This window comes from Oryctolagus cuniculus, chromosome 6 (assembly GCF_051225735.1).
Source record: "Oryctolagus cuniculus isolate XC-2025 breed Fujian yellow rabbit chromosome 6, ASM5122573v1, whole genome shotgun sequence".
In the NCBI taxonomy this organism is placed as follows: domain Eukaryota; kingdom Metazoa; phylum Chordata; class Mammalia; order Lagomorpha; family Leporidae; genus Oryctolagus; species Oryctolagus cuniculus.
In genome coordinates this window covers 92,311,372-92,336,503 of record NC_142872.1, presented here as the reverse complement: position 1 = coordinate 92,336,503, position 25,132 = coordinate 92,311,372, and the positions used below count along the sequence as shown (strand labels likewise).

General features: G+C 42.6%; 1 protein-coding gene across 1 annotated transcript in view; it reads right to left on the bottom strand.

The window, feature by feature from the left end:
• The window catches only part of DNAJC5B (DnaJ heat shock protein family (Hsp40) member C5 beta), a 56,804-nt gene that overhangs the window by 10,138 nt on the left and 21,534 nt on the right, over nt 1-25,132 (bottom strand). Inside the window, exons 3-4 of the mRNA XM_051843820.3 lie at nt 7,936-8,149; nt 2,700-2,874 (exon numbers count right to left, since the gene is read on the bottom strand). Of these exons, the coding sequence (XP_051699780.1) occupies nt 2,700-2,874; nt 7,936-8,149 (389 nt within the window). The remainder of the gene's footprint in view (nt 1-2,699; nt 2,875-7,935; nt 8,150-25,132) is intronic.

Sequence of the window (25,132 nt, the reverse complement as noted above, 5' to 3'; positions counted from 1 at the left end):
TCTGAAACCAGTAGCCTGGAGCTTCCTCTGATTCTCCCATATGAGTGCAGGGGCCCAAGCACAGGGGCCATCTCCCACTGCTTTCCCAGGTACATTAGCAGAGAGCAGGATCAGAAGTAGAGCAGCTGGGACTTGAACCAGTGCCCATATGGGATGCTGGCTTTGCAGGTGGTGCCTTAACTTGCTAGGCCAATTTGACAGGCTCTATTTGTCAATTTTGTTTTTTAAAGATTTATTTTATTTATTTGAAAGGCACAGTTACAGAGGGAAAGAAGGAGAGATAGAGAAATCTTCTATCTGCTGGTTCAAATGGCTGCAATGGCCAGGGCTGGCCCACATCGAAGCCAGGAGCTCAGAATTTCTTCCCAGGTGCGTTAGCAGGGAGCTGGATTGGAAGTGATGCATCTGGGACTTGCACCGAACCAGCCCCCATATGGGATGCTGGTGCTGCAGACAGCTGCTTAACACATTACACCACAACACTGGCCCCTATCAGTTTTTAAACTTTGAAATTTGTTATGACTCCTTTTTCTCATTCTAAATATTCACTTTATTTTCAAATTTTATGTTGTTTTTCTTAAAGAGGATTCCCAAATTGTTTCAGGCTCCACAAAACCAGGATCACCCTGGCTACACAGGAGCTTTTAAATATTTAGAATTAAGAAAAAGCCTTTCCTTTTGGTTAGGGTTTCTTAATAACATGGGCAAATAGAATCATAGTTTACTTCATCTAAAATCTGACCTCTGTGATGGAATTGGTAGTTTTGGGGGTGTCAGAACTAAGAACAGTGAGAGACACTCAGATTCATCACCAATCACCCAGCAGGGAGAAACTCTGGGTGGAACCTGGCACCTGGTATGAATTTCTGTTCCAGAAAAGAAATCTTCTGAAAAGGAGGTCTGCTGAAATGACCTAGTGCAGCTTTTATCTCATTCAAAAGAGGAAAGACTGTGAAGCTTTTCAGACAAGTGTGGGAAACTGGATTTGGGATATTTATGTTCAGTTCACCTAGTTTTGGATTTTCCACTAAAAAGGAAAAGTTAACTCTGACCAGTGGATGATGATGGCTATCCTTTCCTGTCTGGTTGTCCTGTGTTTGACTGAGTACTGCGTTGGATTGATGGATGTTATGGGAGGTCCTACGGCCAGTGTGGCCAGAAGCTCCTGACAAAGTCTTAAAAGTTTATCTCCTCCTCACAAGAGCAGATGGGATCAATGCACTGGGATCATTACTTGCAATCAAGCTGTGCCAAGGTCGCTGGCTCTTCCCTAAAGAAAAGGAATTTCCATACAAATACCACTCATTTATCAGCAATCCTGCTTGCTTTATCTTTTTGCTATGTATGCCCGCATTAAAGGCATAATTTGTTTTTTTTTATATCCCAAATAAAAAAGAAAAGTTTAATTGTATTTCACTGTGGGCCCACAATTTGGCTCCAAGAGCAGTAATAAAAAATAGTCAGAACATCCCCTCTGGTTGCAGGACTGGTCACCACCATACCAGGAGGTCACAATGTGCAGACATAGTCCTAATGTCTCTGAGCCCTCGTTCTCAGACTCTGGGAGTCAGAAGGCTCACGTGATTCGAGGACTCCTTCCTGCAGGCTGGAGTCAGGCTGGCTGAAAGTGGATATTACTCAGCATTGCATTCTATCAGGAATAAAAGTTACATGGAAGCCTTTAAACAGCCTCTGATGCTGGATGCCCAGGAATTTCTGTCTCAGTGTGACCGAAAGAATCAGAGTGTGGTGCAGTTCAGAGAAGTGCACGATTCTTAATGTCAGCAGTTCTAATAACAATGCACCACTATTCAGATGACGAGTTGTTCTCTTATTTAGCTGTCTAGGGTTTTTTGGATTTAGTGGTAAATTCTGTAATCAAGAATAATGATGTGTTTTACAGGAGAACATGACAATAGGATTATGGCTGCAAGGCTAAGCAGGACAATGGCAAATTTGACCCCTGCTTGTTTAACAAAGGCATTTCCCAAAGAACATGAAGTATTTCTGGTGCTGTGGATTCTCTGAGATCTTATTTTCCTTTATACTTTTTTCTTGGAGAATCAAGTAATAGACTATGATGATATATACATACAAGTATAGAGAGACATGTGGAGGTGGCTTAGCAAAGCAAATAGTCCCATTCTTGTTTTTGGTTTGAGGCTAATGCTGAATGCGTGTACTTAGAAAAAAACTACATTTCAGGAGAAGAGTGGTTTCCCCTAGCTCTACCTCAAACCTTTTATCAAGTCATCAAAAGGAAGAAAAGTCAGGGGTTGATGACTTTTCCTAATGTTCACTCCCTTCTGTTTTAATGAGATCCTAACTGCACAGGCTACAGTGGACTTTGCTGGAGAAATATCTGCCTTGGATTTTCCTGGCCTGGATACCTCAGGCTCAAACCTCCCTGAACCCAGAATTCACTCTTTTGTAATGAGACTGTGAATTGTGCTCACTGAGCTTCACCTTCCCCACCTTGACAAGATTTCTTCCTGTTGGAGTCAGATTCGCCTTTTCTGTATGCTTAGGAATGGAAATATCCTTTCATGTCCCCCAAAAGATGCACCCATGCTGACAGTCTGTAGTATTCACCATATCTGGTGGTTGTCTCTCTCTCTCTCACTCACTTTAATAAAACCTGGTGCTTAGTTGAGCCTATGAGGGACACCCGCCACCCTTCTGCTCCCATCTGATGCTACCTTTTTCTGCATCTATGCGGATCTGCATCTCGAGATCCTCTGTGGACATATAGAAGTCATCTGCTGGAGGCATCGATGATTTGGGCTGGCAGTGTCCACAGCAGCATTTGCAGCAGCAGCACAGGCAGCAACAAAAATAGCAGCCGGTCAGGAGGCCAATGATGATGAACAGGGCCTGGGGGAAACAGAGGCCAAGCCAAACAGGGGTGAGGAGTGGCAAATTGGGGAAAGAACCCCAGAAAAGTCTGTACCTGGTGGCCTTTGAGACCCGAAGCAGTCCCAACTCACCCCACATCCACTCCCCCAATCCTTACTCCCTGTAAAAGCTCTTTTTGCAGAGTCCTTGGAAGCCAATTCTCTGATGTAAAATTTTGCTTAACAAGTTAAGACACAGAAGAACTGACTTGGATGCAGAATAATGGAGTATAACATTTTCTTTTTTATTCTTAAGCTGTTGTGACCATTAAGAGCACAGCAAAGCAAAACAAATACCAAACAAACCAACAAACAAAACCTGCACAGGTCAAACAAGCTAGCTGAACCATGCTGCCCAAGAGAGCTGAATCTCTCTTGCCGGAGAAGAGCTATGTGGTGGCTCCCTGTCTGCCTGTACGTTCCTGCTAGGCAACAAGTCCTATAGCGTCTCTCTCCTCAAGAGCTCGTGCCTCTTCTTCTCCCTCATCTCTGTCCAAGCCAGTCAAGCTTTAGAGCAGGTTCTTACTGCCTCTGATCTGGACTTGGCTGCAGTCTCCCCTCTGGGCTCCCTGCTTCCCCTCTTGCCTCCCTGCCCTTTGCTGCTGGAGTGAACTTCCCTGAATACGTGTTCTCTCGAAGCCACATTGCAGCTCCTGGATCTCAGATACAGCTGATCTCCTTAACATGATGGTGTTCTGGCCGATCACTGCTGACCCTCCCCTGCACCTGCTCAGCCCTGCTCTTGCCTGGCTGCATGGCTCTCACTGTGGATTCACCCATTCAGACATTGTCCTCATGTTCCCCAGTCACCTAACAAATACCTACCTGGTGCTTGAGACTCATCTCAAAGGTCCCTTTTCTGATGTCTTTCCTCATCTCACCCCAAGAACAATCGCTCCCTTCTTTGTGCCCCAGTTTTACTCCACATACATTTTTACCTTGATGCACTTAAAAAAATTGTTTACATTGAGGCAAGTCAGATTGAGCATGTCCCAAATTGTACATCTCCTCCCTCTCTTCCTACTCTTTTAACAGAGATCACCATTTATTTTTTATTTAAAAGAAAGAGAGAGAAAGAGAGGAGAATATCTCCCCATGCGCTGGTTTATCCTCTCAGAAGCCTACGACAGCTGAAGTTGGCTCAGGCTAGAGCAAGGAACCAGATCTCTCATGTGGGTGTCAGGGACCCAAACACATGAGCCATCACCTGTTGCCTCCCAGGGTGTACATGAGCAGCAGGCTGGAATAGGAAGTGGAGCTGGGACCTGAACCAGGCACTCCATATCCCAAGTGGTACTTAACCACTGTGCCAAATGTCCACTCCCTTGATGTTCTTTCTGTTGACACTTTTTTGTAGTTCTGTCTGATTATACTATACTGGGAGCTTCTTGAAGTCTGGGACTGTATGTTAGACATCTTTCAACCCTTCTTACCTAAAGAGTCAGTATCTGGTAGACACTTAATAAATGTGCATGAAATTAATGAGTACACAGTTAATAAATATTTTATATTACAATAAACATTTTATAATATTATATATTATATTCTTACTATATATTTTATATAATATATATTTATATATATTTTCTATGTATTATATATTTTATATAATATATATTTATATATAATATATTTTCTATGTATTATATATTTAATGTATTTTATATTATTATAATAAATATTTTATATTGTATTACATTATATTATAATGAATATTTTATATTATAATAAATATTTATATATCTAATAATAATAAATAAATTTCTCCTAGTAAACAACATTAGGATTTCCCCACAAACATATCAAAAGTTTGCTCACTAAGAAAAAAACAAAAGAGGAAGAAAAAGAAAAGAAACTTTCTCATCTCTCCAATTTGAAGTTATAAGAAGCCCATTTATGTGAAGGGAGCAAAATTAATTTATGGTTTTTGTCAAAAATAGAAAGGAAGTGGTTTATACATTTGTAATTGGATGCAGATTTTATGTAATAGTTGGGGGAAGGGAGTAATAAAAGACCAAGAACGTGGAGTGCATGTGCACTTCTTCAGTAACTTTGAGGCAGAACGCTTGAGCATCAAGGAAGCTCACCCGCCCCACCTCTGCTTCCTAGCCCAGAACCCTCGATCCACTCTGGCCCCAGGCCGACTTGGAGTGGGGGAGCCTTAGTCACACTCTTGCACCAATAACCTCTTTGCTATGGATGGATACTTTACAGTTTTGTAGTCTTGGATAAATTACTCTAAGAACCAAAACCACAGCACCCTCCTCCCGTCCGCTGCCCCCAGGACCCTCCTGTGCAGAATTCCTCAGCTATCCCCCAGAAATGCCTCCCTTCTTTATCTACTTTTGTCCTTTTTGTTTTTACTGTGTAATTCCCATATTATTCTCTTCTCTGAAAATTCCTTTTCTTTCATATTCTTTTTGTTTTTAATTATTCTAGCTACATTATTTGCCTTTTTGTGGGAAATAACCTTGCTTTATCCCTTTTAATACTAGATATACTCAGGTTTCTGATTTTTTTGAAATATATACTTTTGATGGCACATTGATTCACTCACATGGTACATATTTAATATGTGATTATTGAGTGTCAGGCCACCCTGATGGACAGTATGCCACTGGGCTTTGGCACACACAGAAGTGTAAGGCCCCCCTTTTTTGTAACTTTTTAAAAAAATTATTTTATTTATTTTAAAGTCAGAGTTAGAGAGAGAGAGAGAGAGAGGGAGACAGAGATAGAGAGAAATCTTCCATCCACTGGTTTACTCCCCAGATGGCTGCAAGGGCCAGGGCTGGGCCAGTGAAAAAAGCCAGGAGCCAGGAGCTTCTTCTGGGTCTCCCTTGTGGGTGCAGGGGCCCAAGGGTTTAGGCCATCCTCGGCTGCATTCTTGGGCGTATTAGCAGGGAGCTGGCTGGGAAGTGGAGAAGCCGGGATTCAAACCCACACCCATATGAGATTCCAGTGTCTCAAGTGGCCGCTTAACCCACAACCTCACTATGCCAGCCCCTGTGGGCTTATTTTTAAAGAGCCACAACAAGAATTGTTTTGTGTATCTCTTACACTACTGGACAGAATCTATTGTCTAGATGAATTTTGGGCAAGTCAGTCTACTTCCTGAGCAAGGAAGTTGTCATTTTTATTGAGACAGGCCCCAATATATAATCAAGTACACGTGTGTAATTATCTAGAACTGCAGATGTTCCTTCCCATGGAGAGAGATTCCTAGAGGTTAGGTTCCCCCGTACGCCCACAAAAAGCCCCTCCGTTTTATTGTTGGAACGCTAATCTATTATAAGTGATGTTGTCAGTATGTCCATTTCCCTCTAAGTTCCAAATCCATCAAGTTTTCAAAGACAAAGAAATTTCAGTGGGAATCCCAGACATCCCTCCAAAAAGAATTCTGGGAACTGCAGAAGGCAAATGAAGTTTTAGATTGCAGAATTTCTTCCCCAGTTTTGTATGAAAACACATTACCTCTTTCCTTACATATACAAAGCTCAACGAGATTCAGTGAAAGAAAAAAAAAACAGAGTACTACTGAGCATGATACCTTACTTACTTTATTTATTTATTTATTTATTATTTGAAAGAGGGAGGGAGGAGAGAGAGAGAGAGAAAGAGAGAGAGAGAGAGAGAGAGAGACACTTCCACCCACTGGTTTATTCCCTAGATGGCTGCAATGGCAGAGACTGGACCAGGCCAAAGCTAAGATCCAAGAGCTTCATCTGGGTCTCTCACATGGATACAGGAGCCCAAGGACTTGGACCATCTGCTGCTGCTTTCCCAGGCCATTAGCAGGGAGCTGAACCAAAAGGGAAGCAGCTGGGAAATGAACAGGCACCCATATGAGAAGCTAGCATCACAGGCAGCGGCTTTACCCACTATGCCACAACACTGGCCCCGGAGATTTTTTTTTAATTATTGTTATTAATCACAACTCATATTTATGTGAACTGCCCACAAAATATGTTAATAGAGGGCCTGGTGCTGTGGCCTAGTGGGTTAAGATGCCACCTGTAATAAAAGCATCCCATATGGGCACTGGTTCGAGTCCTGGCTGCTCCACTTCTGATTTAGCTCCCTGCTAATGCACCTGGGAAAGCAGAAGAAAGATGGCCTAAGTGCTTGGGCTCCTGCCATCCATGTGGGAGACCTGGAAGAAGCTCTGGGATCTTGGCTTCCACAGCCGTTGCAGCTACGTGGGGAGTGAACCTGCGGATGGAAGAGCTCTCTCTTTCTCTCCCTGTAACTCTGCTTTTCAAATAAATAATTAAATCTAAAAAAAAGTTAATAGGCTGCATGCCTGATCTATATCCAAGTGTGATTTAATCAGAAGCTAAGAATATTAACATTTAAACAAATATAAAACTGGCACCAAACATAAATATATTAGGCATTCCTGAGAAACCAAACAAAATGTATTGTGTGAAAATTAATAGATTGCATGGAGGCTTCTAAAATATTATTTTTTCCTGACCACATAGCCAGTTCTCCTCCTTCCTCTTTCAGCCTCTCCAAGTTCCTGTCCTCTACTTAACTCTCACCTTCCTCCCTCATTTCCTTCTCCACTACCCCAGTGGGCTCCATGTGAGCCTATGACATAATTGCCACTCACTCTTCCAAGTATTGTGTTTGCTGCCGTACCCTCTGCTATAGATAGTAAAGGACGGGGCTAAATTTGTCCTATAATCTTTTATTAAACAGTTGTCACACTAATAAATTATTTTTGGTTTTGAGCAATGAGTCAGTTGTTAATTAGTCATTATGGGGGGAGGGAGTGCAGTCAGAATTAACCTGAAGCTCCAAATTCAAATATAATTAATGTCTAGAAGTATTTTAAGTCATGCTGGATTTCATAATTAATTGATGAGCTAATGCAAAAATGATCCCCAAATAATAGCTCTCAGTGGAAGTGAATCTCCTCTTATGACAAGATTTTAATAGCAGTAAAGTTTAACTTTCTTTGAGATGGAGTCTAAAAGAGTGACTATCATGGTCTTCCTGGAAATTGTCTTGAAGGAAGAAAAAAATTCTGATTCACCTTTGCCCACCAGCTTGAGAGCATAAAGTAGGTGTTCACATTTTCTTCTCCAAATTGCTCAGCCACATAGAGGCCCAGTGATCCATACTTGTCATATATGTTCTTCTTCGACATGTCCGTCAGTATTGTGTGGGCGTTGTTGATTTCTTTAAACTTTTCAGCAGCAATGGGATCATCTGGATTCTTGTCTGGATGGTGTTTCAGGGCCAATTTTCTTTTAAAATAAAACAAAAAGTGAGGAAAAGTATTATTGGACAAGAATTACTATAATCTTTTAGGAGGGCACAGTTCATTCACACACTCTTTACTCTTGTAAATACTGTGAAACAATATGTTTGTCATTCATAATTGTATTATTTCTCCTCTCACATCCGCAAAGGAGTTCCTAGCAGCTACATGATTGTTGAACTTGACATTTAAGTCAAATGTCCATTTCAGGAGGTTGTGTGTGTGTGTGTGTTTGTTTTTTCTGCCCACATAGACTATCATAAAATCTTTTGCTAATAACACAAAGTGTCAATTTAAAGTCTTTCTTTTTTTTAAGATTTATTTATTTTATTTGAAAGGCAGAGTTACAGAGAGGTAGAGCAAGAGAGCGAGAGTGAGAGTGAGAGCGAGCGAGAGAGAAATGTTTTCCCTGCTGGTTCACTCCCCAGATGGCTGCACTGTTGGAGACTGTTGGAGCTGCACCAATCCGAAGCCAGGAGCCAGGAGCATCTTCTGGGTTTCCCATGTGGGTGCAGGGGCTCAAGAACTTGGGCCATTTAACACTTTTGTCCCAGGCACATTAGTAGGGTGCTGGATCAGAAGTGGAGCAGTTGGGACTCGAACTGGTGCCCATATGGGATGCCAGCACTACAGGTGGAGGCTTTACCCACTATGCCACAGTGCCAGCCCCTAAAATTTTTCAACGATTATGATATTCACTACATGTCAGCACTACTGTAAAGCACATCACAAATATTAATTCATTAATCCCTGTGACAATTCTACATGTTAAAAATATTTATTTAAAAGTCAGAGTTAGAAAGAGAAAGAGGGAGATGCAGAGAGAGAGAGAGAGAGAGATCTTTGATCTGCTGGTTCACTCCCCAGTTGGCTGCAACAGCGAGTGGTGGGCCAGGCCGAAGACAGGAGCCAGCAGCTTCTTCCAGGTCTCCCACATGGGTAGCAGGGGCTCAAGTACTCAGGCCAGGGCTCAAGTACTCAGGCCATCTTCTGCTGCTTTTCCCAGACTATTAGCAGGGAGCTGGATTGGAATTGGAATAGCCAGGACAAAAATTGGTGCCCATTTGGGATGGTGGTGTTGCCGACGGCAGCTTTACCCACTACTCCGTAATGCCGCCCCATGATAACCCTATGAGATAAGTGTTAGAATTGTCCTACTTTACAGATGAGGGAGTTTGGACACTGAGAGGTTAAGTAAGTTGCCCAGTGTCACACAGCTAAGCATTGGAGTAAGGCTCTGAACACAATCAGACCCTTGCCACATGCTCTTCATCACCACTATGTTGCCTCCTATGTTTCTATTTCTAAATGAAAAAATTAAGGCACGCAAACTGTTTATAGGCTGTTTTAAGGGCTTTGGCTTTCCTCTGGGTGAGCAGGAGGCCATTGCCATGTTCTGAAAAGGAGAATGATGTGATCTGATTGTAGTTTTAGAAAGATCACTCAGTCTTGGGATGGACAAAAGGCAAAAATGGGAAGACTCTTCTTGGAGACTGCTTTAGTGATTCAGGCAAAAAATCATGGTGATTTGGAGCAGAGTGGTAGTAGAGGGGAATAGTGAAAAACAGGGCTGCTGATGGAATGGATGATGTGGTGTGGGGAAAAACAATGAAGAATCAAGATGGCAGCAACATTCTGCCCTGTGCGACTGGAAGTTTAGAGCGACTATTTATTGGGATGGCATGAAAAAGCATTTGGTAGTGGGGAGTGGCTTGCCAGGATCCGGGCATTCCGACGCTTGGAAGATGCCCGTTAGACTTCTGAGAGGAGACGGAGGTAGAGATGTGTCTGGAGTTCAGATGGGAATCAGTGCGGGAGATGTGTGTGTGGGAGTTCTCAGCAGGTAGACTGATGTTTAGAAGAGAGTCTCAGGAGTGTGGGTCCAAGGAGCCCAAGGGTTGAACTTTGGGAAGGGATAATCAGAAAAGGAGACTGAGAGAGAAGGATTAGTGATGCAGAAGGAAAATTCCAGACAGTATGAGGTCTTGGGATCTAAGAGAGAAAACAATCTCAAGGAGGAAGATGATCATCTGTGCCAGGTGCTGCCGGCAAGCCATTTAAGATAAGGACCAAGCATAGACCACTGTACTTAGTAATTGTGTATACACACATATCCCTCCCCCACACACACATGCACACAATTGTATACATGTCTTCATGTAGAGACAACTAAGACAAAAAAATAAGCAAAAAATAGGGGCCTGACGTTACGGTATAGTGGGTTAATCCATTGCCTGCAAAGCTGACATCCCCTATGGGCACTGGTTGGAGTCCTGGCTGCTCCACTTCCGATCCAGTGCCCTACTAATGTGCCTAGGACCAAAGTGGAAAATGACCCAAGTGCTTGGCCCCGGCACCCAAGTGGGAGACCAGGACAGAGTTCCAGGTTCCTGTATGTGGCCTGGCCCAGCCCCAGCTGTGGCAGCCATTTTCACCGGGGAATAAACCAGTGGCTCTCGCTCCCTCTCTCTCTGTAACTCTACCTTTCAAATAAAATAAAATAATAATAAAAATAAGCACAAAGTAAGTAGAAAATGGAAGGATATAACCAAAATCAAGTGTTTACAGCTGTACACTGGAATTACAAGTGATTCTTTTATGTGTTATAAAAACTACGCATGTCGCTTGTGTGATTTTTCTCCCCCGAAGCATTTTAAAGCACCAGTTGTAATTTTTTGGTCCTCTTTGAATAGCTGAAAGTGCAAAGTTTGTTCCCTTAAACAATCCATTACCAGTTAGAGGTGGGGAGAATCAAGAAAAAAGTCCCCAAACTGTAACAATAAACAATCATCATCAAGAAGCCTCAAGTGGATTTCTTTAAGCATATTTTTTTGTTTGTTTTGAGGCAGAGAAATAGAGGGAGAGAAAGATAAAGATGATAGATAAAGGCCAGCGCCATGGCTCACTTGGTTAATCCTCCACCTGCAGTGCCTGCACCCCAGGTTCTAGTCCCGGTTGGGGTGCCGGGTACTAGTCTCGGTTGTTCCTCTTCCAGTCCAGCTCTCTGCTGTGGCCTGGGAGGGCAGTGGAGGATGGCCCAAGTGCTTGGGCTCCTGCACCCACATGGGAGACCAGGAGGAAGTACCCGACTCCTGGCTTCGGATCGGCACAGCGCTGGCCATAGCAGCCATTAGGGGAGTGAACCAACGGGAAGGAAGACCTTTCTGTCTTTCTCACTGTCTGTAACTCTCTCTCTGTCTCTCTCTCTCACTGTCTAACTCTGCCTGACCAAAAAAAAAAAAAAAAAAAAAAATAGATAGATAAAGACAGAGAGAGGCAGAGATACACAGAAAGAGCACTCCCATTCACTGGTTTAATCCCCAGATGCCTGCAATGGGGTTGGACAAGGTCAAAACAGGGAGCTGGGAATGCAGTTCAGGTCTCCCATGGAGGTGGCAGGAATCCAACCCCTGGAGCCAGCACCTGCTGCCTCCCAGGGGCATTAGCAGGAAACTGGAGTCCACGTGAAGAAAAGTGGAGCCAAGGCTGAAACCCACCACTCTGATATGGGATACGAATGTCCCAACAAGCAGATGACCACTAGGTCAAATGCCCACACACATGTTAGTTTTAATGGTGTCATTTTCCTGGAATCCTTCCTCTGTGCCCTGGAATGATATTTCTAACTCTTTCCCCTGATAGTTCCAAAGATAACATGTCCTAGCCAATCAAATGAAAGAGCTGTTACTTCTGCCTTGAAAAGAAGAAATCCCTGGAAAATGCCTCTTTTCATCTATTTCTTTGTTTTTCAGGTTTGGTTGTAGGCTGATACACACTCCCCAAGGCTTAGCCAGGGAAGCTTGGCTTCCCATCATTTTTAAAAAGCTATTTGGATCTTCATCAGCTCATGAGGACAGATGCACTCAATCCATTTATCACATGCCACTAACAATGGAGTTGGCAAATTCAGAGAGCTGGAACACCTCCACTTGTAACAAATCCAATTCCTGGTCGTCAGCAGCATTTTGATTCCTCTTGGCAGATACTCTTGGCTCTGCAGAATCCTTGGGAAATGTGGAGAGCAGAAGCAGCTGCCAAAATCACACGACTGCTCAAAGAGATGGTTGCTCAGTGTCCCACCCTCTTGTGAATTGTCTACCAAGCAAGAAAACACATGTGAATTTGGGATTTAAGGGAATGATTAGAGTACATTTAGGTAGAGTAGCCACCTGTTCATTTTAAAGGCTTTTAAACTCACCATTCCTAATTTTATACTTAAAAATAACATAGCGGCCGGTGCCGTGGTTCAATAGGTTAATCCTCTGCCTGCGGCGCCGGCACACCGGGTTCTAGTCCCGGTCGCGGCAGTGGTTCTGTCCCAGTTGCCCCTCTTCCAGTCCAGTTCTCTGCTGTGGCCCGGGAGTGCAGTGGAGGATGGCCCAAGTGCTTGGGCCCTGCACCCACATGGGAGATCAGGAGAAGCACCTGGTTCCTGGCTTCGGATCAGCACAGCGCTGGCTGCAGCGGCCATTGGGGGGTGAACCAACGGAAAAAGGAAGACCTTTCTCTCTGTCTCTGTCTCTGTCTCTCTCTCTCTCTCTCTCACTGTCCATCTGCCTGTCAAAAAAAAAAAAAAAATGACATAGTGGAGCCAGCACTGTGGCGTAGCAGGTAAAGCTGGCTACTGCAAGTGGCCCATCCCATATGGGCAACAGTTCGAGTCCTGGCTGCTCCACTTCTGATCCAGCTGCCTGTTAATGTGTCAGGAAAAGCAGAGGAAGGTGGTCCAAATCCTTGGGCCCCTGCACCCATGTGGGAGAGCTGGAAGAAGCTCCTGGCTCCCGGCTTCAGTTTGGCCCAGCTCCATTGTGGCCATTTGGGGAGTGAAGCAGCTAATGGAAAATCTCCCTTTCTCTCTGCCTCTGCCTCTCTGTAACTCTGCCTTCAAATAAATATTTTTAAAAAAATACATAGCATTCAATAAGAACATGAGTCTTGAATTCTAAATCCTCTATACTCTTTTTTTTTAAGATATATTTACTTATTTGCAAGGCAGAGTTACAGAGAGGCAGAGAGAGTCTTCCATCCGCTGGTTTATTACCCAGATAGCCACAACTGCAAGAGCTGTGCCAATCCAAAGCCAGGAGTCAAGAGCTTCTTTGGGATCTACCACTTGGGTGCAGGGGCCCAAGCACTTGGGCCATCTTCAAGATACTTCTTTCCAGGCCATAGCAGAGAGCTAGATTGGAAGTGGAGCAGCTGGGACTTGAACCGGTGCCCATGTGGGATGCCAGCACTGCAGGCCATGGCTTTATCCACTACACCATGGCACCAGCCCCTTCTATACTCTTAGTCACCTGTTAATCTGGTAGGGCTATAACTAATACTACAAGTAGAGTTCAATGCCTCTAATTTCCACTTCAAATCCACTGCAGCTGTCAGCTGGAATGCATAGTGAATTCAGTGAGTGGCAGGTAAGACCAATAAATGTAATAAAAGATCTCCCTGTTTGAGGCAGTTTTAATAATTCCAAGAATTGTAATATTTCATTGTCGTATTCTTTCTCTACATAACACTCTCGGATTTGACCTACCAACTACTCCCTATCAGTCAACATGTTGTGGGCCCCTGTCTATATCCTTTGCACTTGATGCTGGCTCTGCCATGAGGTTCTAGGATATAGAAAGAAATCCATGTCTTATCCTCTTCTACTTTTTTAGGCTACAGATGGTTTTCTTTTACAGGCACTTGGAGAGGCAATGATTTTTTGTAACTGAGGGAGGTTAGCAGGAAGTCAGCGAGCAATGGGGAAATTTTTAAATAGGAAACACTAGAAGCCAATTAGAGAAAACAGCTGAGTTCCCTGACACCCAGGGCTCATGTTCCCAATCTAGATGTTCTTTGACACTCCAAATCCACGGAGATAGATTTGTCCAGGAGCTGGGACAACATGATCAGAATTGATTCTCATGTGATGGCATGCATAGTTCTTCATAATATGCATTTTCTATGAACTTTTCAAAGACTTCTAATATGTGTGGATTTCAAAAAATTTTGTGCCAAAATAACTTACCTTTTAATTCCATTTTCAGTGAACATTGTAAAGCATACTTGTATGCCATTCAGATATCCTCTATGTAAGTGTATTTTAGTCTTTCATAATTTTTTGTTTTATTTTTAAACTTAACTTATGGGATTTGAAAAAGTACATACTCTTATTTATGATCTCTGTCAGTCACACTCATATATTGCATATACCCTCTGGGATTTTGTTCTTAACTGTTACCTTCTTTATGAGATCATTTGATGAACCACAGTTCTTAATTAATCAATCTTTTTGAATTCAAAGAGATATAGGTTTATAAACTTTATAACTCCAATGTTGGGGCAGGCTTGGGGGTACCATCACTTAGGATGACAGCAAATCATATCGGAGTACCTGTGGTTGAATCCCACCTCTGCTTCCAATCTAGCTTCCTGTTAATGTGCATCCCGAGGCAGTGAATAATGGCCCCTGCTACCTACATGGGAGACTTGGATGGAATTTCTGGCCTCTGGCTTTTGCCAGCCCAGCCCTAGCTGTTGCGGGCATTTGGGGAGTGAACTGTTGGATGGAGGTACCCTCCCTCTCTCTCACACTCTGCCTTTCAAACTAAATAAACATAAATAAATATATCTCTAAAATATAGTTTTGCCTTTCATATTGACATCTTTGGCCCATTTATAGCTGACTTGTTAAAATGTGATATAAGGTAGGTATCTAGTGTCACTCATTTTATAAGATACCGAGTTTTCTTAGAACTATTTTTTTTTTACATCCTTTTCATAGGTTTCTGGGACCTCTGTTCTGCTCCCTTGGTCAATTTAGTTATTTCTGGAACAATAACAATCTCAAACACAATGCTTTAAAATGTCATAGTGCCATAAGGAGCAAGTTCTTTGACATTATTATTTTAAGAGTTCTGTGGCTATTCTTGGTCCCTACATACATTTTAGACTTAGCTTATCAATTTATACACACACACATATACACCATGTGTTAACAATCTATTGAGATTTTCATTATAATTGCATTGATAAAATAATTTGGAGAATGACATTTGTATAATATGTCCACTTATCTAGCCTTTTTAATGACTTTCATAGTTTTATAATTTTTACAATTTAAGTCTTACATATATTCGACTTGATTTAGCCCAAGTAGCTTTTTTGTTTTCATGTGATTCATTGCAGATATAAAGAATTTTTACATGCTTATTTTTACTATGTTTCCTGAGCTTATTTCTTAAGTTTAATTATTTGGGTTTTAAAAAAAAATTTTTGCATGCACAATCATGTAATCTTCAAATAATGATTAAATTTTTCCTTTTTAATTCTTTTATCACTTATATTTATGTTACTGCCCTGGCTGGACCTCCAGGGTGATGTCAAATAAGAGTGGCCACAGCAGGCATTCTCCTTCTCTTTTGCTAATTCACTAAGAGTAAGTGGCTGTTGCATTTTATCAAATTCTTTTCCTCATCTGCTGAGAAGATATGTTGTTCCTCTTCTAATCTGTTAATGTGATTGGTATTTAATGTTAAATGAAGCCTGTGCTCCTGGATACACTTAATTTGGTTGTTAGGTATTTTAAAAATTTGTGGCTGGATCCAGTTTTCTAATATGTGCATTTAACTCTATAAATTTCCTTCTAAATACTACTTTAACTGCATTTCAAGGTTTACTATGTAGTATTCAGTTTTAAATATTTTCTAATTTTAATTAAGGCTTGTTGTTTTACCCATGAGTTATTTTAAATTATATATCCTGATTTTCAAATATATGAACATTTTTTAGATATTTTGTTTTTAAAATGGAAGACTTTTTACTTTTTTCATTTGAGAGAGAGAAAGAGAGAGAGAGGAGAGAGAGTCTTATTCTTTCACTTCCTAGACCCCTGGAGTGGCTAGGGATGGGTCAGGCTGAAGCCAGGAGCTGGGAACTCAATGCAGGTTTCTCACCTGGGTGGCAAGGACCCACTTACATGAGCCATCACCTGCTACCTGCCAGGGTGCACATTAGGATAAAGCCGGAAAGGGGAGATACAGCTGGGACTCATTCCAGGCACCCTGATCTGGGACTAGGGTATCCCAACTGGTCCTTATCCCATAGTCCAAACACCTGCCTCAATATTTTACTTATTTAAAGTGGGTTCTCTCTAGTTTAACTGCATTTCCATTAGAGAACAAATTCTGTGTGATTGACATCTTTAAAATTTGACACTTGCCGATGGCTCATTATTTTTATAAACATTCCATGTGTACGCAAAAAGACTAAAAATTCTATGCTTGTTGGATTTTTTTGTTCTTGTATTAAGAGAGTTCAATTTTATTTATTGTTTTGTTCAACTCCTCTATAACTTTAGCCATTTGTTGATCTGTAAAGCCAGTGGTGTTAAAATTCCGTACCATAACTGTAAGTCTCTAGATTTCTCACTGAAATTCTCTCACTTTTTGTTGCCTCTATTTTAGGCCATGTGTTTCAGAAGCACACAAATTTACAACAGTTATACATTCGTGACTAACTATATTATTATCATTATGAAGTATCTTTATTTCTCAGAATGCCTTTATTTTTATTTTAAGAAATGTATACCAGCATTCTTTTAGTAAGAATTTGCACTGAGGCCGGCGCTATGGCATAGTATGTAAAGCTGCCACCTGCAGTGCCAGCATCCCACGTGGACACTGGTTTGAGACCCAGCTTCTCCACTTCTGATCCAGCTCTCTGCTATGGCCTGGGAAAGCAGCAGAAGATGGCCGAAGTACTTGGGCCCCTGCACCCACGTGGAAGACTCAGAAGAAGTTCCTGGCTCCTGGCTCCTGGCTTCTGATTGGCCCAACTTCGGCCGTTTTGGACATTGTCGCTCCCTGTCTTCATGGAGGAACAACACAGGACCCTGTGCTGTTCTTTTGTCTGCTCGGCCCTCCCCGGGTTTGCTGCTGGTTCTTCCCGGGTTGGCTACCATCCCTCCACCTCCATGGAGGGGCGGTTCCCCCTGCCACTTTCCCCACTTCCGCAGGGGAGCGGCACACCGCCGGCCGGCTCTCTCGGGGGCTGCACAGGTGTTTCTTCAGATAGATGTTCCCCTTAGATGTTCCTGGTGCATGTTGTCTCTCTCCTCCTTTATAGTCCTCTTCCACCAATCCCAACTCTGCTACCCACACGCTGAGTACGCTGCTCTCCTCCAATCAGGAGTAGGTCCTACAGTTTATTGGTTGAACTGGAGGCAGCTGTGTAGAAGCTGTTTCTCCCTTCTCAGCGCCATATTGTGGGAGAGCAGATGCATAGAATAAGTCTTAATTCGAGTAACAGTCTAGTCCGAGTTGCTCCCAGTTGCTCCCCACAGACATTTGGGGAGTAAACCAGCAGATGGAAGATCTCTTTCTCTCTGCCTCTGCCTCTGCCTCACTGTAGCTCTGCCTTTCAAATAAATACTCTTAAAAAAAAAAAAAGAATCTGCATAGCATATCTTTGTCTTTTCAAATTTTCTGTATCCTTAAATATTAGATATATCTTTTGTAAACACTATGAAGAATTTTTCAATTCAAAGTGACATTTCTTTTAGTTGAAGCATTCAGCCTCTGTATTTTTCTGTAATTACTGAAATCTTAAGGTGAAATTTATCACTGTATTATGTTCTATTTTTCCTACCTAAAATACATTTATTTTTCCTTCTTTTTTTCTTGCCTTCTTTTGATTTCTTTTTCATTCTTCCACTTTTTTCTTCTATTTGTTTAGTAATTACATTTTTTTATTTGACAGGTAAAGTCATAGACAGTGAGAGAGAGAGAGAGAAAGGTCTTCCTTCCGTTGGTTGACTCTCCAAATGGCCGCAATGGCCGGAGCTGTGCCGATCCGAAGCCAGGAGCGAGGTGCCTCTTCCTGATCTCCCATGTGGTGCAGGGGCCCAAGCACCTGGGCCATCCTCCACTGCCCTCCCAGGCCACAAAAGAGAGCTGGACTGGAAGAGGAGCAACCGGCACTAGAACCAGCGCCCATATGGGATTCCAGTGCTGCAGGTGGAGGATTAACCAAGTGAGCCAAGGCGCGGGCCCCTAGTAATTACATTTTAAAAATTATTCTTTCAGGAAACTCCTAGAGATTAAAAAAATCCTTGATTTGTCAAAGTCTGTTAACATGCTTTATAAGCCTCCAAAATAACATGGAAATCTTGGAAGACTAAATTGTTTCTCCCCTGTCAATGTATGTGTTTTTGGTAGCATGTACTTTAATTTCCTAAATCTTCTAAACCCCTAATAATTACTATTTCATGCAATGAATATTTAGTGATATTTTATGGAATTATTATTTGTGTGCACTTACATATTTTCCATTTTTATTACTACTTGTTATTTCCTGCATCTGTAATCATCTTTTTGGTGCCTATGTACACCCTTTAGTATCCCCTTATTGAAAATTTGCTCTCACAATTGTTTTAAAGCTTAAGATATTTTTATTTAATCTTCAATTTTTAAGAATGCTTTCCCTGGTTATAGAATTGTTACTTTCTTTCATCATATTATTTTATGGCTTCCCTCATCTTTGTTGAAAAATCAGCTGTGAATCTAGTAGTTGTTCTTTGAATGTAGTCTGTATTTTTTCTCTGGTTGTCATGAGGGCTTTACACCTTCAGTTTCCAGCCGTTTTTCTGTCATGTTCCTGAGTATAGAGTTCTTTTTACTTCTTGTACTTCATTATTGTTGGGTATATGTGAACTGATATGTTTTGTGAACCTGGAAAATTCATGTATCTTCTCTTTTCACATGGTTTTTCTTTATCCCCATTCTCTTTCTACTCTCTTTTCCAGACTCCAGTTGCATAAATTTAAGATCTTAGTGAATCTTCTATGTCTTCATTTTTTTGCTTTTTAAATTTTTTCTGGTGATTTTCTTTCTTTTAGTTGGCTTACCAACTAGATAAGCTCAACTTTTGAGTCCTTGAGATCAGTTGTTGTATTTTTTAGTTGTAGAATTTCTGATCTGTTTTGAAGGCTGAGATGTCCTTTTCAAAATTTTCAGTTTTCATGAAAATTGTCAATCTTGTATTTTTTTTGTCTAGATCACAGTTGTTTTGTTTTGTTTTGTTTTGTTTTTGACAGGCAGAGTGGACAGTGAGAGAGAGACAGAGAGAGAAAGGTCTTCCTTTGCTGTTGGTTCACCCTTCAATGGCCGCCACGGCTGGCGCGCTGCGGCTGGCGCACCCTGCTGATCCGATGGCAGGAGCCAGGTGCTTCTCCTGGTCTCCCATGGGGTGCAGGGCCCAAGCACTTGGGCCATCCTTCACTGCACTCCCGGGCCACAGCAGAAAGCTGGCCTGGAAGAGGGGCAACCGGGACAGAATCCAGCGCCCCGACCGGGACTAGATATGCTTTTATTTTCTTTTAGTTTTTGTAGTTCTCACTAGGAGGGAGTACTGGTACAAATTGTCTAACCAGTGATAACTAGGAAATTCCTAACTCATGATTGTCACTTGTGTCTGTGTTATCTTGTTTCAGTTATATGCTAATCCTTCCAAAGGCTTTCTACCACTGTTACAAAAAGGAACCAAAGATGTCCTCTGTGTATTGGCCCCTAGGTTATTTCTTCACTGCAGCTGAGACCCATTATCTCAAAAGCCTGCCAAAACCAAAGTAAAATTTTCACACATCCAATTATTTTAAAAATAGCCCAAACAAGCAAATTTTTAGCCACTTGGAGCCTTCCTGTTACCTTGCAAGACCTCAGTCCACATCTGCTGGCCACTGATAAGACAGAGACTTGTGCTTGTAAGAGGCAAAGTTGCTATGGCCCTTTGAGATTCTCTAACCCACAGACTCTCTGATTGGTTGCATCACCATGACACAGAAGCCCTCTTTTGATTTCCTTTCCCCTTTGGATGGTGGTCCCTTCGTTGTAAGCCTCAGGAGAGCTTCATGTGGTGAGGACATCAGTCATATGAACTCAGCCAAACACTGCCCAATAAAACTTGCTGTGCTGTTGCCACTCATGATCATCTCTTTTCCCTTGGTCAGCTCTGTAATCTCTTAAATCTCCCACAACCACTTCATTCGTTTGCACCCAGGACAGTTGCCCTTTCCACAAGAAGCTTTAGTGCAGTTTGCTGCCAAGAGAGAGCTAGAATATGAGCATGCCTGTGGGGCTCAGAGAAGTAGGAGCCACTAGACCAGGATTAGTATGGAGTACTTCAAAAGGGACAGAATAGAAAGGCCAGGGCACCATTTGGTTTCAAATTGCAAGTGATGACGACAGTCAACCCCTGCTGTGTGATTATTTCTGAAGCACCTGCTACCATCGCGTATGATTCAAGTATTTTGGCCACCAAGGCCCCACTGAAGGCATGCTGTAGGCCACAATACACAGTCCTATGATTTCCTCACATTTGCAGATGGAACATTTGAGCAGTTCACTCCAACAATTGTTAGGGTGTTCTCTAGTTTTCTGGGATCCATAGTCACATTTATGATTCCAGACAGATGGTAAGAAATAACAACAGGAAACACAAATGATGATCTGTTTCCCAACTGGTCTTTCCCTCCGATTCCCATTGAGAGTCACGTGCTGACCTCTAGTGGCAGTCGAGATGATGATCTCACTGTACTTAGTGATTCCTTGACAAATAACCTTTATGTTATTAAGGTGGAATAGACTGAGCTATGAATAATTGTGCAAACACAATAGATAAAATATGTATCTATATTATAACTATTTGTTATGCCCATCATAAAAATACTACTTTCATGAATGAAGACATGAAGTTCTGGCACCAGTAGTCACTGACAGCTTCCACAGGTGACTAAGACCTCTGTGTACTACAGTAAAATTGTTACCCCAACTCCACAGCTTGCTCCAAATTGGAAAGCTGCACACAGTTCAAGATTTCTGTATCTGGCTCAATCTCCCAACAAAAGTTTCTAGGCTTTTAACTCTATATACTGGGAAGATAGTTTTTTTTTCTTTTGTTTCAAGACCAGAAGTTTCTATTGAACTCTGAGTATTAAAGGAGAATAAGATGGGGGTGTAGGAGAAACAGCTCTGCAGACCTCCTCAGCCTGATGCCATGTTGCCTACTTCCAACAGCAACTCCTATCCTCTGTGCTAGTCAGAGCTCTCTGGAGGCACATGTTATCTGCATTCCTCATGCTGGCTCCTGGCTCCTGGCTCCTGCTCCAGTGGTAGTGAATTGTGGCAAGCCTTCAAACAAGTCTTGGTAATTTCCAGTGGAAATCCTAGATCTTGTGGTACATCTCAGTGTCTAAGGATCTTCAGTACAAAAAACATATGTGTCTTCTGACATTTTTGGGTCAAACTATCACTTAAATCTGTTTTTCCCTACACTCAACTTTTTTAAGATTTAACTTTTTTTATTTTTTTAGATTTGAGTGACTGAGAGAGGGAAACAGTCAGAGCTCCCATCTGCTGGTTCACTCCCCAAATGCTGACTATGGCTGGGGCTGGGCTGAGGCCAACAGCTGGGAGCTAGGAACTCCATCCAGATCTGCCATGAGGATGTCAGAAACCCATTTTCTTGGGCTGTCACTATACTGCTGCCTCCCCAGAGTCTGCATTAGCAAGAAGCTGGCAACAGTAGCCAGAATTGGGAATTGATCCTAGGCACTTTAATGTAGGACACTAGGCTAAATGCCCACTCTGAGAGCAGCCAAGTTTGTAATTTATTATCATAGTACCATGCTCTTTTCCCTACAACACTTAACTTATTGGTAATTATACACTCATTTTTATGACCATATGACTGCTTTCTGTCTCCTCTGGCAGACCTCAGCCTACATGAGAACACTGGCTGTGGGTTGCTTGTTATTGTATCTCCAGCACCCAGCGTAGTTGCCGGGACAGGAATGAATGATGTAAGGAAACGTTTACTGTCATTTAAGTGATTAATATGAATTCCGTGCCTGAAGTCTGTTTTGCTCACCTTAAAAGATATGTGCTCAAAAACAAGCCAAGCCGAGCCAATGAAAGGAAACTATGGTTAGCAGAAAAAAATCATTGGAGCACAAGGATTCATGTTCATGACTACAATGAAGTTTTCAATACTAAATTGATGTTGAGTAAACAGATGAGTGAATGAAAAAAGTTTCTGATCATAATGATTCCGGTGCCCAGGAATTACTGAGGTTGGCACTGTCAGCACTGAGAGGGTGAAACGGAAGAGTTGACACAGGAGGAAGCTCATGTAGCCCACCTGGAGGATGATTCTGACGTGGCCTCATCTACTCTCCTTTTTAATGGAAGGTTTTAGAACTCAGGAAACCAATTAGTGCTTGATAGAGATTAATTTCAATTAATCTTGTGAGCTTGAATCACCACTCAGCCTTGCAAATATTTACAATTCTGCTATTAGCTTTGCATTCCCCTGACATTCACACTTTATTCATAAGCAGCCTCTGCTTTTTACCTGTAATTGCTAATCAAGATGGGTGAAAGTACTGCAGATGGGGGTTGCCGCAGATCACTATGGAAATGACACTTTCTCAGCTCCTCATGAAAACGTTGTTTGCCTCACTTCGGTCTACTCAGAGGCAGTCCGCCTCTTCACATTTGGAAGATAATTTCCAGAAAATTCCATGTGAAATGAAAGGAAATAGAAGAATCAATTGGGACTCCCACTACTTTGTGAACAAGGCTATTTGGCACCTTGTCAACAGGGAGATGTGAAGCTTATCCTCAAGGCATGGAGACCCACGTGCTGATGAACAAAACTGGTTTACTCTGACTTTGTGAGTCTAAAACCACAGAGCTAGATCCCTGTGTGGTTTTTCATCCAGTGGGCCAGCATCTTGTGCCAGACATGCAAGAGAAACTAGTCTGGCTCATGGGGGTATCTTTTTTCTTTAAGATTTATTTGCGAGCCGGTGCCGCGGCTTACTAGGCTAATCCTCCGCCTTGCAGCGCTGGCACACCAGGTTCTAGTCCCGGTTGGGGCGCCGGATTCTGTCCCGGTTGCCCCTCTTCCAGGCCAGCTCTCTGCTGTGGCCCGGGAGTGCAGTGGAGGACGGCCCAAGTGCTTGGGCCCTTCACCCCATGGGAGACCAGGATAAGTACCTGGCTCCTGCCATTGGATCAGCGCGGTGTGCTGGCCGCAGCACGCCAGCCGCGGCGGCCATTGGAGGGTGAACCAACGGCAAAGGAAGACCTTTCTCTCTGTCTCTCTCTCTCTCTCACTGTCCACTCTGCCTGTCAAAAAAAAAAAAAAAAAGATTTATTTATTTGAAAGACAGAAAGACAGAGAGTGACATACACACATAGAGAGAGAGAAAAAGAGGGAGGGAGAGAGGGGGGTGAGATAGAGGGGGAGGGAGAGAGGGGAGGAGGGGGGGAGAGAGAGAGAGAGAGAGAGAGAGAGAATCTTCCATCAGCTGGCTCACTCCCCAGCTGGCCTCAACAGGAAGATATGGGTCAGGCCAAAGCCAGAAGCCAAGAACTCCATTCATGGTGGCATGGTGCAAGCACTTTTGAGCCATCATCCACTGCCACACAGACACATTAGCAGGCAGTCGGGTCAGAAGCAGAGCAGCCAGAACTCCAACTGACTCTCTGATATGTCATGTTGGCATCTCAAGTGATAGGTTCACAATCTGCTGCACCACAACACTGCCTCCACTTTAGGGCATCCTAATTTTGTTGCTACCTAACTTCAAAAATGTACATATTGGGGCTGACACTGTGGCATAGCTGGTAAAACTGCCACCTGTGATGCTGACATCCCATATGGGTGCTGGTTCATGTACTGGCTGCCCCATTTCTGACCAAGCTCCCTGTTAATGTGCCTGGGAAAGCAGTAGAAGATGGCCCAGGTGCTTGGGCTCCTGCACCCACATGGGATACCTGGAAGAAGCTCCTGGCTCCTGGATTTGGACTGGCCCAGCTCTGGCCATTGTGATTGTTTGGGGAGTGACCCAGGGATGGAAGATATCTCTCTCTCTCTCCTCTCTCTCTCTCTCTCTCTAGCTCTGCCTTTCAAATAAATAAATCTTTAAACAAAGTACATATCATTGTAAATAAAAATGAACATTCATGTTATATAAGATATTTTGCATACTAAAGATTCATATTCTCTAAATTGCAAAGCTGGCTCTATTTCCTAGAGTTTTCCTTTCCTTATCCTCTAACTACTTCTCACTTGAAGGTTCCAGACTCATACAAAATGCACGGAAACTCCTAAAAGAAGCAATTGTCTTTCCCTGCCCATCTGCCCCTATGAACCTCTGGGTCAGGGAATGGCTGCCTTCCTGTTCAGCAAGGTGACAAAATCAGTCATTTGCAATATAATCCTGCAGAAGCTGAGAACATAATCAGGGAGAAAAATGGTCTGAAGCCCTCAAGTAAAGTCCATTTACTTCAACCCTTCTTGTCCAAGGCCAGCAATTTCTATTGAACTCTGAGTATTAAGGAGAAAGGCTGTGATGTAGGAGTGGATACACAGACTTTCTCAGTGTTGTCTGCTACTTCCAACAGCAGCTCTTATTGCCGACATCAATTTATGTTTGCAAATGGCACATATTAGCATGGTCTTAGGGCTGGAAGTGCAGTGGGAAACAAGACATGTTGTATGCCCCCAAGGAACTGAAGGAGGTGGAGAGGCAGAAAAGGAGAAAGGAAATTGCAGAGAGGCAACGGGGCTGGTATTTAGATTCTGTAGTATTTAGGTTCCATTGAATACACTGAAAATTGTGTAATGACTATTTTATAAGACAATGTTAATGATATGCTGGAAATTACATCCTGTATATGTGTTTAATCTTACAAAAAATTTTAGGTAACTAAGTTAAAAATGCTGAGGAGGCCATGGAGTGTACAGAAGGCCTCAAGGAAGGTTCTCTGCCATGGGCTTCCCACAGACCACCCTTCCCCCAAAGGCTCTCTCTCTCCCTCTATCTTATTAGAATTAAACTTTTTGATTAGGTACACCCTTAAAACATTTATGCTGAGAAACTATTGCCCCTCAGCATTTTTGTAAGATTAAACACATA